The sequence below is a fragment of the Petaurus breviceps genome, unplaced genomic scaffold, assembly GCF_028583685.1.
Source record: "Petaurus breviceps papuanus isolate PSGF00001 unplaced genomic scaffold, PetGlider_PUasm1.0 218, whole genome shotgun sequence".
Classification (NCBI taxonomy): domain Eukaryota; kingdom Metazoa; phylum Chordata; class Mammalia; order Diprotodontia; family Petauridae; genus Petaurus; species Petaurus breviceps.
The window spans coordinates 6268620-6281854 of NW_027185872.1; the positions used below are offsets into that span (position 1 = coordinate 6268620).

At 49.0% G+C, this 13235-nt stretch overlaps 1 protein-coding gene across 1 annotated transcript in view; it reads left to right on the forward strand.

Moving 5' to 3' along the window:
* Positions 1 to 13235, forward strand: part of THSD7A (thrombospondin type 1 domain containing 7A) — a 350332-nt gene that overhangs the window by 274048 nt on the left and 63049 nt on the right. Inside the window, exons 10-12 of the mRNA XM_069094452.1 lie at positions 1968 to 2083; positions 8459 to 8591; positions 10139 to 10242. Coding sequence (XP_068950553.1) covers positions 1968 to 2083; positions 8459 to 8591; positions 10139 to 10242 — 353 coding nt within the window. The remainder of the gene's footprint in view (positions 1 to 1967; positions 2084 to 8458; positions 8592 to 10138; positions 10243 to 13235) is intronic.

Here is a 13235-nt window from a genome sequence, read left to right on the forward strand (position 1 = left end):
AGTGGATAGAGCACCAGGCCTGGAGTCAGGAAGACCTGAGTTCAAATCGGGCCCCAGACACTTACTAGCTGTGTGACCCTGGGTAAGTCACTTAACCCTGTTTGCCTCAGTTTCCTCATCCATAAAAAGAGTTGGAGGAGGGAATAGCAAATCACTACAGTATCTCTGCCAAGAAAACCCCAGATGGGGTCAGGAAGAGTCAAACATGACTGAAATGACTGAGTAACAGCAAATGCACAGAGATGGAAGACAGAATGTCCTCTTGAGGGAGCAGTGAGTCAGTCCATTTGGCCCGATGGGGGACGGGGAGGAGCCACGTGAATTCAACGGATCTAAAAAGAGAAACTGGAACCAGATCGTAAGAGGGCTTTAAAAGTCTCCTAGGGGAATGTGCATCTTGCCCTAGAGACAACAGGGAGTTGCTGGAGAAGTTTCTTGAAGGGGAGTAAAATGACCAGACCAGTGTTTTAGGAAAACTTAAGGAAAACTGCATTTGTGGAGTTTCTGTATTAGAAAAAATAATTGCAAAGCTGTGTCCCTGCAGATTCCTAGGAACTTTCATCAAGGTTAAAGCTTACAGAAAACATGATTCCCCAGGGCTTTTCTAGTCTATATAGCAGTAAAAGTACCCCCAGAAAGAATGGGATCTGACAAGAAGCCCTACTTAGATGTAGTATAATTCTCTATTTTCAATGGAATAAGTGGACCCCTTGTGTTTCCTGTTTCTAAGCCTGATCTCAGCAGCCAAATGGGCCTCCTTAGAGATTTATGGTCTCAGTGGTAATAGAAAAGATTAACTTCCATGATCCTTATCTGATTCCATTTTGTACTTATGCCCTTGAATAGGCATAGCAATTAGAATAAATTCAAGCTTATCCTTGACTTAAGACGGGAACTTGAAAAATCTCAAGACCCATAAAATGGTCACATTTGTTCCGAAAGTTTCCATCTCATCTTCCAGCATATAACACACATGACCTTCTTCAATGTGTCTTGAAAGTCAAGAATTGTGGGTAAGTATTAGTTTCATGAAGTGTTTCATCCTCTTACTCCATTTCTCTTAAGACAGTTGCTGGCCTGGGCTAAGTGATTTAAGGGAAGATCAACTCCGCTCTAGAAGGCATCCTGATTGGTGGAAATCTGAGGGTCTCATGCACAGTAAATACGGGAGCAGCTTCCCCATCATACAGCTGGTTCACTAGCTCCTGCCAGGCAGGATTAGAACCCAGCACTCTTTAGATTTCTCCACCCATGCTCTTTCTACCATACCAACCCTCCATGTACCTCTCATGCCAGGACCCTGAGCACCAGGTGTATATGCCAAGTGAACACCATGTTGCTATCTCCAAAATCAGACTCTCAAAGTCTCAATGGTCATAACTGTGATCACAATATCAGAGGTGGAAAAGAAGTGGATTGGTATGGCCATTCATTGGTTATGTGCAACCAAATGAAAACAGTGGCATCAGTGTGGTGTGGAAGGATGCCACCATGATATGATCTGATGGAAAGAGGAGGAGACCCACTCTGAATCCTGTATTTGTGACTTACTGCCCTTGTGACCTTGGACAAGACCCTTCCTTCTCCCTCTGGAGCCTCATTTTCCTCATCTACAACAAGAGGGCTTTGGAATACTGAGCCTACCAAGGTTTCTACCAGCTCTAGAGTTTATGATCCCATCCATGCTGGCAATCTAGACTGGAGCTTTTCCAGGAGCTCTCATTCCATTGTATGGTTCTCATGGGAAGGAGGAATATTCTTGATCTGAGTATGTTTAAAAGATAGAATCCCAATGTTCTTAAAAGATCAAAGAAAGCAACATCTGTAGAACCCCTTAAAAACTCTAACAATCTAGAAAGACAGGAAGCTAATACAATCCCTAAATAATTGTTGGTCAGATATTATCATTCTTAATGTGATTATTGCTGTGATTACCTAAGCTCTGACCTCTGTCCTGCTATCTCCAGATGCCCTGAGAACCTTCGACCTGAAACAGTGAGGCCATGTCTGCTTCCTTGTAGAAGGGACTGCATTGTAACCCCATATAGTGACTGGACGCCGTGCCCTTCCACCTGTAAAGAAGGTATCACTGGGAATGGGTTGATGGAGAAGGGATTCTGGGTTCCTCTGGCTGAGACCGTAGGGCTGGGTTCGGGGACTTTCTTCTCCCCACAACAGCTTCCAGAAGAATGAAGGCTGTAGGAGAGTAAGAATGCAAAAGAATGCCTATCAGAGAAGAACAACGGTCTGGGCTTCTAAAATAATAGCCCGGACTTGCTTCTTTGTTTGTTTTAGGAGTGTGAATCAAAATATAAATGTCGCAGATATAATTATGGTAGATTTGTTGACCAGTTAGAGATGACTCAAAGGGCAAATGTGGTCTTACATATGTGTCCCTGACATCAATGCTAGGGACCCAGGGAGGAGGAGGAAAGCTTGTTCTGGGTAGTGTATCAGACGGAATGTTGGCCTTTGAGTCAGGAAGACAGGTTCAAATTTTGCCTTACTAGCTCTGTGACTTTTGGAAAGTCACTTACTCTCCCCTCAACCTTGGCTTCTTTATCTATTAAATGGGTATAATCACATTTATCTCATGGGTTGTTGTGAGGATGAAATGAGACATTATATTAACAGACTTTAGAAATATTAAAATGGCAGTCATGCTTCTTCAACTTCCAACCAGTCTTTAAGAAAGATGTGGTGCTAGGGAGAGCTGCACAGAAGGATGAGGGCTTTGTTGTGTTCTTGTTGTCCTTCTACACATGAGGAAAATGGCCCCCATTACCAGTACAGTAGCCTGTGCAATGGTCTTTCTTATCTCCTCGTCTTCTTTGATGCCTGCCATGTTTGGCACTCAGGCCACACCCCCAACCTTTGTGCTTTCTCCCCTTGCCTTCTGTGACATGCACATTCAGAGCTCCACCTCTCTGCCTGTGCTTTTTCTGCCTCCTCCTCCTCTTCTCTTCCTCTCCCTGAGATGTAGGTATCCCCCAGAGGGTTGCCATGGCCATCTTCTCTTCTTTCACCCAATCTTTCTTGGTGTCGCCATCCATTCCCATGACATCAGTCATCCTGTGTATGCAAGAGGCTTCCAAATCACATCACCAACTCCTAGCTCAAAAAGCTGGTCAGAGTTACAGACCAATCCAGTTACTGAAAGGTCCCTATCCCTGAGAGATCAGGGCTCTCAAAATTCCACTGGCAGAGAAGGTATAGCTTTGGGGCACAGCAACACAGACTGGGTCCTTCCAAAGGAGAGTGGCTCCATAGAGACGGTCAGTGGGAAAGTAGCTGGACCCTGGGAATGGCCATTGCCTTTGGATTCAGAACAGTTGGTTCCAGTGCCTGTGTGACCCTGGGAAGAGCTTTTCTTCTAGGACCCTTCCTCTCTAATTTTCTCTGAACCTCTGAGACATGAGCTCTGATTGGTGTCATAGTAAGAGCTGAATGAGCCATCCTCTGTGGCCATAGGTCTCAGCTTCTTCCTTCGTAAAATAAAAGGGCTGGGCTGAATTATTTCTGAGGTCCTGTCCCACCTGGGCATGATTCCTTGAGGGTTTGGCAGAGAAGGTGGGGTTGGCTTCAATTCCTCTGTTAACCGTCTTCCCAAGAGCATCTGTTTGCTACAAAAGGGACACTTCCTTATCATTTACCAGGAACCCGGCTCATCTCAGAACCTGCCAACCTAGAGCGAGAGTTCCCAATCATAGAAATGAAATAATCTTTGCATATAGCTTCAAACATATCCAAAGGCTTCCCTAGCTATCAGGAAATCTGTAATATAATGTATGTTGGTTATTTGATCTAACCGGGTCTTGCCCAAGAACTTCTCTTTTTGGAGCCTTTTACTAACTTTTAAGGACAAATGAAACCTTACAATAGGAAAACTAGTCAGAGGTCCCAATATCTCTTTCCAGGCCCCGACTGTGCTCTTAAACTTATTGCAAAGGGTCCATTTCTTTGTGCATTGCACATATATGATCATTTTAGTAGTCCCCCGATTTCTCCAGTGGGTGCCTTCTCTTCCCTGTGGCAAATTGCAGCCCCTCCCCTCTTAGAAGATACTCTTTGTGAATTGCTGGGACCAAAAACATTTCCCTCCATAGAAATCTGACGTCATCTGATCATGAGCTTAGCTATCTGCCTCTGATGAGGCTGGTCGTCAGAGGGGGGACACAGCCCATCCCTGGGCACACCCTCAGCCTCTCAACAGCTCGGGGATAACTCTCCAAACTCTGGGTGAGCAGCTCCAGGGCACAAGGAGGCAGTAGAAGATGTGGACAGAGTGGCACGATGTGAAAGCGGATGCTCGGCCCCTTTTCCACATATTTGGTCTTGGCCTTTGCTCCCTCTTTAAACCTTCTCAATATTCCTTCCTTCTAGCTGAACTGGTAATGAGCTGAGCATTAATGCCCCTAGTAATTGGTGATTAGTCACTGTCACTTACTATTACAAAGGCTGAGCTTGTTACATGAGGTACAGATGCCTGCAAATGTCACTTGATCCTTGGTGCTTAATAAAGGCCACTAATAGGAAGTCTTTTGATATTAATTTCAGTTTAATTGGGGGAGGGGAAGGAAGCTACTTTAGCTAAATTACACTGAGCACCCAAGCCCAAAGCAGAAGGACCAGATTGAGAATCCTCACACACGCACACACACGCTCACTCACACACACTCACACTCACACACACATACACACATGCCCCACCCCTAAGGACCCAGGACTGGCCAGGTGTAGGTGGTGCTGGCCCCAGAGTCTCGGTGCCTGACTCAGCCCCGGCTCTGCCACTCACTTTCTGTGTGACCCTGGACCAGAAACCTTCCTTTTCTGAGCCTCAGTTCACTCAGCAGTGATAGCTTGCTCTTCAAGAAAACAAGGCTCCCAATGAGAATTTCGAGTCTATGGGAAATGTCCTTCTTTGGGCATTTCAGCCCTTTGTTCTATCCCTTGGTGTCTATCTCTGAGGAAAGCCCCCATCCCGACGAGAGGAGGGATCAGGCAGCCTGGCCCAGCCAGAGTTAGACTCCCTCCCTGGCTGACTTTGCATATGTCCCTTCCTCTCCCTGGGCCTCAGTCTCCTCATTAGTAAAAAATAAGGAGAGTTGATCCAGGTGACATTGAAGGCCCCTCCCAACTCTGAATCTTTGGCCCTGTGCCAACAAAGGCAGAAGGCTGAGACCCCAAAAGGGACTCTAGCAGTCTGGCCAGGAGCTAGCAGGCCACTCCTCCAGTTGTTTAAGGCGAGTGTTTGCAGAGTAGCGGGGTGGTTGATGGGGATCTGTGCATGTTCATAGAAACTGTCATTGTCTTGGGAGCAAGACCCAGTCCTGGCCTAGAGAAAGTTTTCTCATTACTGTGTACAGAGTGTGAATAATTTATATTCCTGGGAAATTGCATTGAGGGCAACCCACAATTAAAAATGCTAACTGAAGGTTGGCGTCCTAGGAGAGATAATAGTAGCAGAAAATTAATGTGGGGACAGGATGTTTCTTTCTAATTAGATTTTGCAGGTAATTCTAAATTTGTTGAGCGCTGTCTGGAATTGTGGACCTATTAAAATGAGGAGCAGGACTTCTTCCTTTTCAGCAGCCAAGGGAGAGACCGCTACCTGGGAGCCCGACAGAAAATAGAGGAAAGTTGCTTCTCCTTCTGAGAGCAGCCCCTGTTGCTGGGGAGGGTGTCCCAGGCTCCCCCATATGGGCCTGGAGGAACTGCCAGTAACAGGGCCCCACACAGGGCAGGCAGAGTTTCAAAAAGCAGCCTAGGAGCCCCAGGATGGTGCTTGAGGATATTTCCCAAAAATTTAGATCAAGTATGTTTTCCAGATAGAATTTCCTCACGGGCCTCAGTTCTCCCTACCTGGCCTCAGCAGACCAGGGATTTGCTGGGGATCTTCTCTAAAGGGCTGGGAGAAGCATTTCTGGAGGTGTCTGCTCTGTCTGAACCCCCAAACCCCTGCCTCCCAGCAGAGTATGGGACCTTTACTAGAGAGAGGAGATGTTCAATGGCCCCGAACATGGAGAGACACTCCTCATTCGCTTGGTACAAGTGAACCAAATGATGTCTATTGACGCTCTGTCTAAGGAGAGCTCTGGGAACAGGGGGGGATGGTGGGAATGGGGATCAATCTGAGGTCGGGGCCCTGGGATAAAAATGGAGCACCAGTGACCTTGGCCAAGTCACTGCTCCTCTTGGGACCATCTGTTGAAAAGAAATGTGGTAGCAGGTTTTGTGTGAGATCTCTCCCCACTCTTGGTCCTAGGAGATCTTAAGATAATCCAAAATTCATCCTTCTCTTTCTCCTACAATCGATAATGGAATGGTGAATTCAGTCAGGAATGAGTCAGTCTAGACTCCTCAACAAGGGGCCCCTGACCTTTGGGCGGAGGCTGAGCAGGGAAAGCAGCATTCCCCCCATCAGAGGATCCCTGGGGCAGGGGGGTTTCCATTCTGGAAGGGAGGGAGAGAATGGGCATTTCTACAGCATGCTCTGTGTGCTGGGCTCTGTGTCTTTTACAAATATTAACTCATTTGATGCTCACGAATCCCTAGGAGGTAGGTGCCATTCTTTTACAATTGAGGAAACTGGGGCAAACAAGTTTTGGTCACACAGCTGGCAAATGTCTGAGGCTGAATTTGAACTCGGGTCTTCCTGGCTCCAAGGCCAGTGTGGCACTGCTCTAATTATAGAATCATTGATGATAAAATCCATTCGGCTGCAAGACATGCCCCTAAATATCTACTCGATCTCACTGCTCCCCACCCTGATCTTCATAGCAGGATTGAAATTAAGATGTGCAGCCTGTTTACCATGAATAGTCAATGACTAGAATAATTTACTTGGTGCATATTTCAAATTAAGGGAGTCACCAGGTAATAACATTTCACATTTAAGCCTGGTTTGCTGCCTCATGGGGAACGTGAGGCACGAGGACTGAGAGTCCCACATGGCTGACGGGACTGTCACATGGGGATCCTTGAAGAGAGGAAGAGCTTGCATTAATGAGATTCGCCAATCACCCCGGTGGGTGAAAGGCCCCCAGCGTGAGGGCAGAGGGGCCGACCGGTGACTGGGAGAGGACGTCCTACCTCGGCCACGCTTCCCAGCAGGACTTCACTGGGCTCACTCTGGGTCTGAAAACTCCATGAGTGAGGTCAGGTGACCCTTGGGTCTGGAAGCCCCCAGGTGTATGTGCCTGCTAGTGCCTAGAGAACCGGAGAGTCCTCACAATGCAGTGGGAGGGGGGGGGGGGGGGGGGGGGGGGAGGGCCAGGCTGGGGCTCAGAAAGACCAGAACTCAAATTCCACCTCAGATACGGACTGGCTGTGCGGTCAGAAGCAAGGCAGCTCATCTCCAACTATTCCCAGGCAGGCTCCAGGTCTATAAAACACACCTAAGCTGTCGGTTACTTTAGTGGAAGGAGGTTTCTATGACAGGAGTTCTCCAGCGTCATAAGCCCAGACCCCCCCCCCCCCTCCCCCAAGATATATGTGTATATATATATATGTATATATGTATAATATGTATATACATAGGTATATATTGACAGAGACAGAGATTCAGAGACAGACAGAGAGACAGGGACAGAGACAGACAGACAGACAGAGACAGACAAAGACAGAGACAGAGAGAGCATCAGGAATAACTAGAGCACAAAAGAGTAGAAACCATCTAGCCCCCCTGGGGGCCTTGGGCTCTCTACTCACTTTCTCTGGGACTCAGTTTCCTCATCTGTATAATGAGGGTTAGAATCAAAGATTTTTCTCTAAAATACTTTCTGATTTAAAACTGGGATCATCAGCACGGGGCCCTTAAACCTACAGATGAGGAAAGAGGCACCTATGGGGGAGTGACTTGTCCAAGGCCATCTCATCCATTCCTGGCCATGCTGGGACCAGAGCCCAGGATTCCCCATTCACTCTCTGGCCCTTCGATTCCTGTCCTGGGCTTTGACTCGCTAACACTTTAGCACTGTCTCCCTGTCTGGGCGTTTCACCCCCTCTCCCACAAATCATTTAAAACCCCTAATCAGACAAGACCATCCCAGGGTCAGTTCTCGGTTGACCTGGAGGAAAGACCACTTCTCTGTCCAGAGACCAGCTCCCTTGTCCCTTCAGTCTTTGTCATGAGGACAGGCCTGTGAGGGAGCATGCCCAGGGTCCAACAAGGCCTCAGCTCCTTGAGAGCAGGAATCCGTTCAGAGGCTTCTGGAAACGATAAAGGAATCAGCTCCCCACCTTCCCCACCCAGTCATGCCACTCCCCCCACCCCCACACCCCCCAATCCCCCCATCCCCCCCACCAGCTTGTTCCCTCACTGGCCTGTCCCTCATCCAGACAGAAATCACGATGGCTCCTGGGGAGGTCCGAGACATTCACACTGGCCTGATTGTCGGGCTCTCGTGTCGGTGCAGAAATCAGGAGGCTAAAACTGACCTCCTTGGCCTCTTTTCAGGGGACACCACTGTGAAGAAGCAATCCCGGAACCGGGTCATCATTCAGCTGCCTGCCAATGGAGGTCGCGACTGTCTGGAGGCGATGTATGAGGAAAGGGAGTGCGCAGCCCCCCAGGCCTGCCACAGCTTCAGGTGAGGCTGGGCATCTTCCCCTCCCCCACGCCCTTGGCCCCCTCCCCACTGCTTCTTTTGCTTTGGACCGCTAGGCCTTCCACCCCCAGCCCAACGATGTCATTAGCAAATGGCCCAGTGCCTTGGACTCCCCGATGTCTCGGACTTTTGGAAGGCTGCCAAGTTCTAGTCAAGGACTGTTTGCTAAATGTCTGTTCTGGGCAGAGCTCTACTCTCAGCGCTTAACTAGTCCCTCCCTCCTAGCTGGGGGCAATCAGAGAGGGCTTCACGAAGGAGGGAGCCCCTGAGCAAGCCCAAAGGGAAAGAAGAATTCTGAAAGACAAAAATGAGGGGGAAGGCCATTGCAAGCAGAGAAACAGATAGTGCAAATGCCCCATGGAAAGTCGTATCAGAGCAACTCCGTAAGGAGGTCGTAACAGGAGCTGCTAACTGATGGTGAATTAAGGCCTGCAGAACATCATGGCCCTCAGCACCCTGTCAGGAGGACAATCTGCCTCTCATTCTTGTTACTCTCACATCTGTAACAGTTAGCAAGTGTCTGAGTTGGATTCGAACTCAGATCTGCCTGATACCAAGTCCAGTGCCCTATGCACTCCCCCATACTGTACAAGTACTGTCATTGCCATTTTACAGGAAGAAAGCTGAGGCTCAGGGGTGCCAAGGAGCTTGTGCAGACTGGCAAAGCTAGCGAGTGTTAAGGCTGGGTCACCAACCACAGCCTGCTGCCCGGAAGCCCAGGCCTTCCCCCTTTCTCCCACATGACCTCTTCCTTCAGTTGTCTGGGAATCACAGAAAATTAAATCAGGCTATAAAAGTCCTGCCCTTCAGGAAGGCTTGAAAAGGCCAGCCCTCAGGGTCCTAATGGAGCACAAGAGACACTGGCTTCTCCTTGACAAGGGAGCTCTAGCCAACAGTGGACCCCACCATCTCTGTGGGTGCAGGGAGACTCCTGCCCCACTCGGCTCAGCTCGGCTCTCTTGGGCACCAAGCGAATGCTAGTTGAGGTCACTGAAGCTTTGGGTTGGGGTCATTCATCAGGGAATTCTCACTTCAAGAGTATTAAGAGCTTGGGAAATAGTTGTCAAGGCAGGGCTGCCCACTAGAACTTGCCCAGGAGGCAGCCATTTACTGGGTAACAGGGCTCCTACCTTCACCCTTGCTCCTTTTAATACCATCCTCAAGCCCTAAATTACAATTAGAAGAAAACACAAGATCGGTCTCTGCTCATGGACAGAGTTAAGAGAGCCTTAAGCCTCCTGCATGACCGAGTGTCTTCGTGTCCCCCCAAAGCCCTTAGTCAAGCCCTGTATGGAAATCTATCTTGCCCTACAAGAAAGTAAGGGGGAGGGGGAAAGAAGGGGGATATGGGGGATAGAAAGGAGGGCAGCCTGGGGGAGAGGTAATCAGTATGTTTGCCATCTTGGGGTGGGGGTAGGGGAGAGATGGGGAGAAAATTTGGAACTCAAAATCTTGTGGAAATGAATGTTGAAAACTAAAAATAAGTAAATAAATTATGGGGGGAAAAACAAGCCCTGTATTTCTTTCAGGTGGAAGACTCACAAATGGCGTCGGTGCCAGATGGTGCCTTGGGCAGTGAGGCAAGACAGTCCTGGCACCCATGAGAACTGTGGAGCAGGTCTCCAGGCCAGAGGTAGGAGTCACAGCTTCAGGAGGGAAGCCCTGGTGCTCATGCCAGTCATGGGCTAGTAATGGTTGGACAGGCTGGAGGTAGGGAGGATGGAGGGAGGAAAGAAGATGAACCTGCCAGCTGGGCAGTAGACAGAGCTCAGGATACCAGTGGGGGGGAAGTAGCTCCCTCCATCCACGGAGGCTCCTGGGATGGATGGACACTCCCTAGGCAGCAAAGTCCCTGCTTTGAAGGCAGCCTTTGGCTGTGGACAGGGTGGTCAGCATGGTTTTTGGGTTTCCATGTTCACGGATACCTCTTCCCTAATCCAACTGCAAAGGCTTCCTGGCATAGCCGAGCACCCCCCTCAGCCACCTTTCCTGGCTCTCCCAGAATTTCTCCATGGGTCACCCTTTGGCTGGGAGCCACTGACTCTCCTAGAGGGGATGCAGAACAGAGGAGCAAGGCAGGAAGTCCTGATGCTGGGGCCTTAGTGGACATCTGAGCCCGCATTCTATGGCCTGGAGCCCATCACATGTGCAGGTGATCCTGACTCGTTATTTCATTAGTGGGAGGGAAATTCTGGTGTGGAAGCTCCCTCTACCATTGCATACTAGTGGTGTCGCCAGGACTCAGTGTCTTTCACAGCTGCCTAGAGCATATGAAGTGATTTGCCCAGTGCTACACGACCAATGTACATGAAAGGAGAGACTTGAACTGAGGTCTTCTGTACTTCAAGTCAAAACTCCAGTACAGCTGGCAAGTGGGTCCATAGATCAGGTTTAGTCCTTATATAGTCAGCTAAATAGTCCAATGGATGGAGCATGAGGCTTGGAGTCTGGAAGAGCTGAGTTCAAATCCACCTTCACACAGTTAATATCTGTGTGACCCTGGACAAGTCCCTTAACTGTACCTCAGTTTCCTCATGTGTCAAATATAGATCATCACAGTCTCTCCCAGGGCTGCTGTGAGGATCAAACAAGATAGTATGTATGTAGCACTTAGTACAAAGCCTGTGTTGTTCAGCCATTTCAGACTCTGTGACCTCATCTGGGATTTTCTCGGCAGAGACACTGGAGCCGTTTGCCATTTCCTTCTCCAGCTCATTTTACAGATGAGGAACTGATGTAAATATGGCTAAGTGACTTGCCCAGGGTCACACAGCTAGGAAGTGTCTGAGGCCAGATTTTTGAACTCAGGTCTCCCTGACTCCAGGCCTGGTATCTCTACCCACTGTACCATCCAGATACCCCGTAGGTGCTTAATAAAGGCTTATTCTCTCCTCCCCCAAATTAGAGCCTGCTTTTACTGCTGTTTGCAGGGAGGATGGGTCCTGGAATCCCCCTAACCCATGCTCTCCAGTACCTCCCTTTTTCAGCCTTGATGCCCTCTGACCTTGTGAGTAGGTGTAGGCACCTGTGCCCTGGGACATCAGGTTGTATGTCCTCCCCCTTAGTTTTGGGTCTGGGCCATCACTGCCTGACAAGGAGTCCCCTCCACCCATGTCCCAGTGCCCAAAGTCATCAAAAGTTGACTTTGGTTTCCTCGAGTCCCCTCAGGCATCCAGATATAGGTACTGAACACCTACTATGTGCCCCAATGTGATGGCAGGCAGAAATAAGCAGTTCTGGCCATGCCCTGGCTTTCATCACCCAGCCCATTTGCCAGGTATTTGGGGCAATATCATGGATGGATAATGGAAAAGGTGCTGTGTATACCACGGCTAGACATGGAACAGCAGCCTAGTAGCCCAAAGAATGAGTCCATCTCCCTCAGCCCCTCTCCCCGCAGCAGGGAGGGACTTGGGCATGGAGCAGAGCCAGGCTCCAGGAGCTGCAGAGATCCCTAGGGCTCTTGCTTTTCTCTCAATGCTTCCTGACAAGCAGCTAAAGAGGCAGCCTCCCCTCCAAGGACCTGCTCAGTCACCACGAGCTCCTCTTTCAAGTACAACTTGATTTATCTTCTGCTCAGCAGCAACAGCCATCGAAATGCTGCTCAGAATTCAGGCAAAAAGAAAGAGAATTCAGAAGTCTCACTCTTCCCCCAAGGGACTGCCCTAAGAGCGGCAGAGAGTGCAGCAAGAAGGCAGCAGAGGCCCCAGTTGGAGCAGCGTGCTGAGTTTTGGGCACCGGGGTTTTCTTGACGATGTTATCAAGTCAGACCATGTCCAAAGAGCAGAGTGAAGAGGCTTGGGAGGAGAGAAGAGAATGGCTATGTCAGGGCCAGTTAAGGGAATTTTGCTGTTGTTTCACCTGGAGAAAGGACAGGTCAGCTGCCCTCCAGTATTTGAAGTGCTGTCACATAGAAGAGGGATGACTATAAAAAGAACCAGGGGCAATGGGGGGTCAGGAAAATCTTCTCAACAGCAAGAGCTGTCCAAGAGTGACATGTGTTGCCTGGAAGGTGGGGAGCTCCTCCCTGTTGGAGAGCTTCGGCCAAAGGCTCCATAACCTTGTGTCCTGCATATTAGCAGAGGAAGGCTCTTTCAGCCATCGGTTACACCACATGGCTACCGAGTGCTTCCGGATCTATGATTCTGCATTTCTGGCCCTGCCATGCCTCACATGCACATCAGTTAGTGTGAAAGGAGTACTGGTGGTGTCCATTCATTAACATACTGTTCTTGACTGATTCGCCTACATCGAGGTGATATGCAGGGACTCCTGGCTGTGAGCTCGGCATTCATGCATCACAAATAATCTCCATGGTAAGGTCTACATCACACACAACTTTAACACCAGCAGAAAGCACCTCTTGTGTTTTGCTTGGTATATTTACTGTTTCCTGAGAGCTTATTTCAAACTAAACAAAAGTAGTGCGGTCAGCCTCCATGATGATTTTTTCACAATGGAGCCTGCTGGACAGCTCCAGATGCTTCAATATTCATCTTGCCTGACCTGCCAAGCCCTCACTGTTTTTGTTTTGGGTCATTTCTGTGCCATGCCGCCTTGTCCAGATTTGTCTAAGCAACTAGTAGATTTGTGGTTAGGGTTATAGAGGCAGTGACAGCTTGGGTA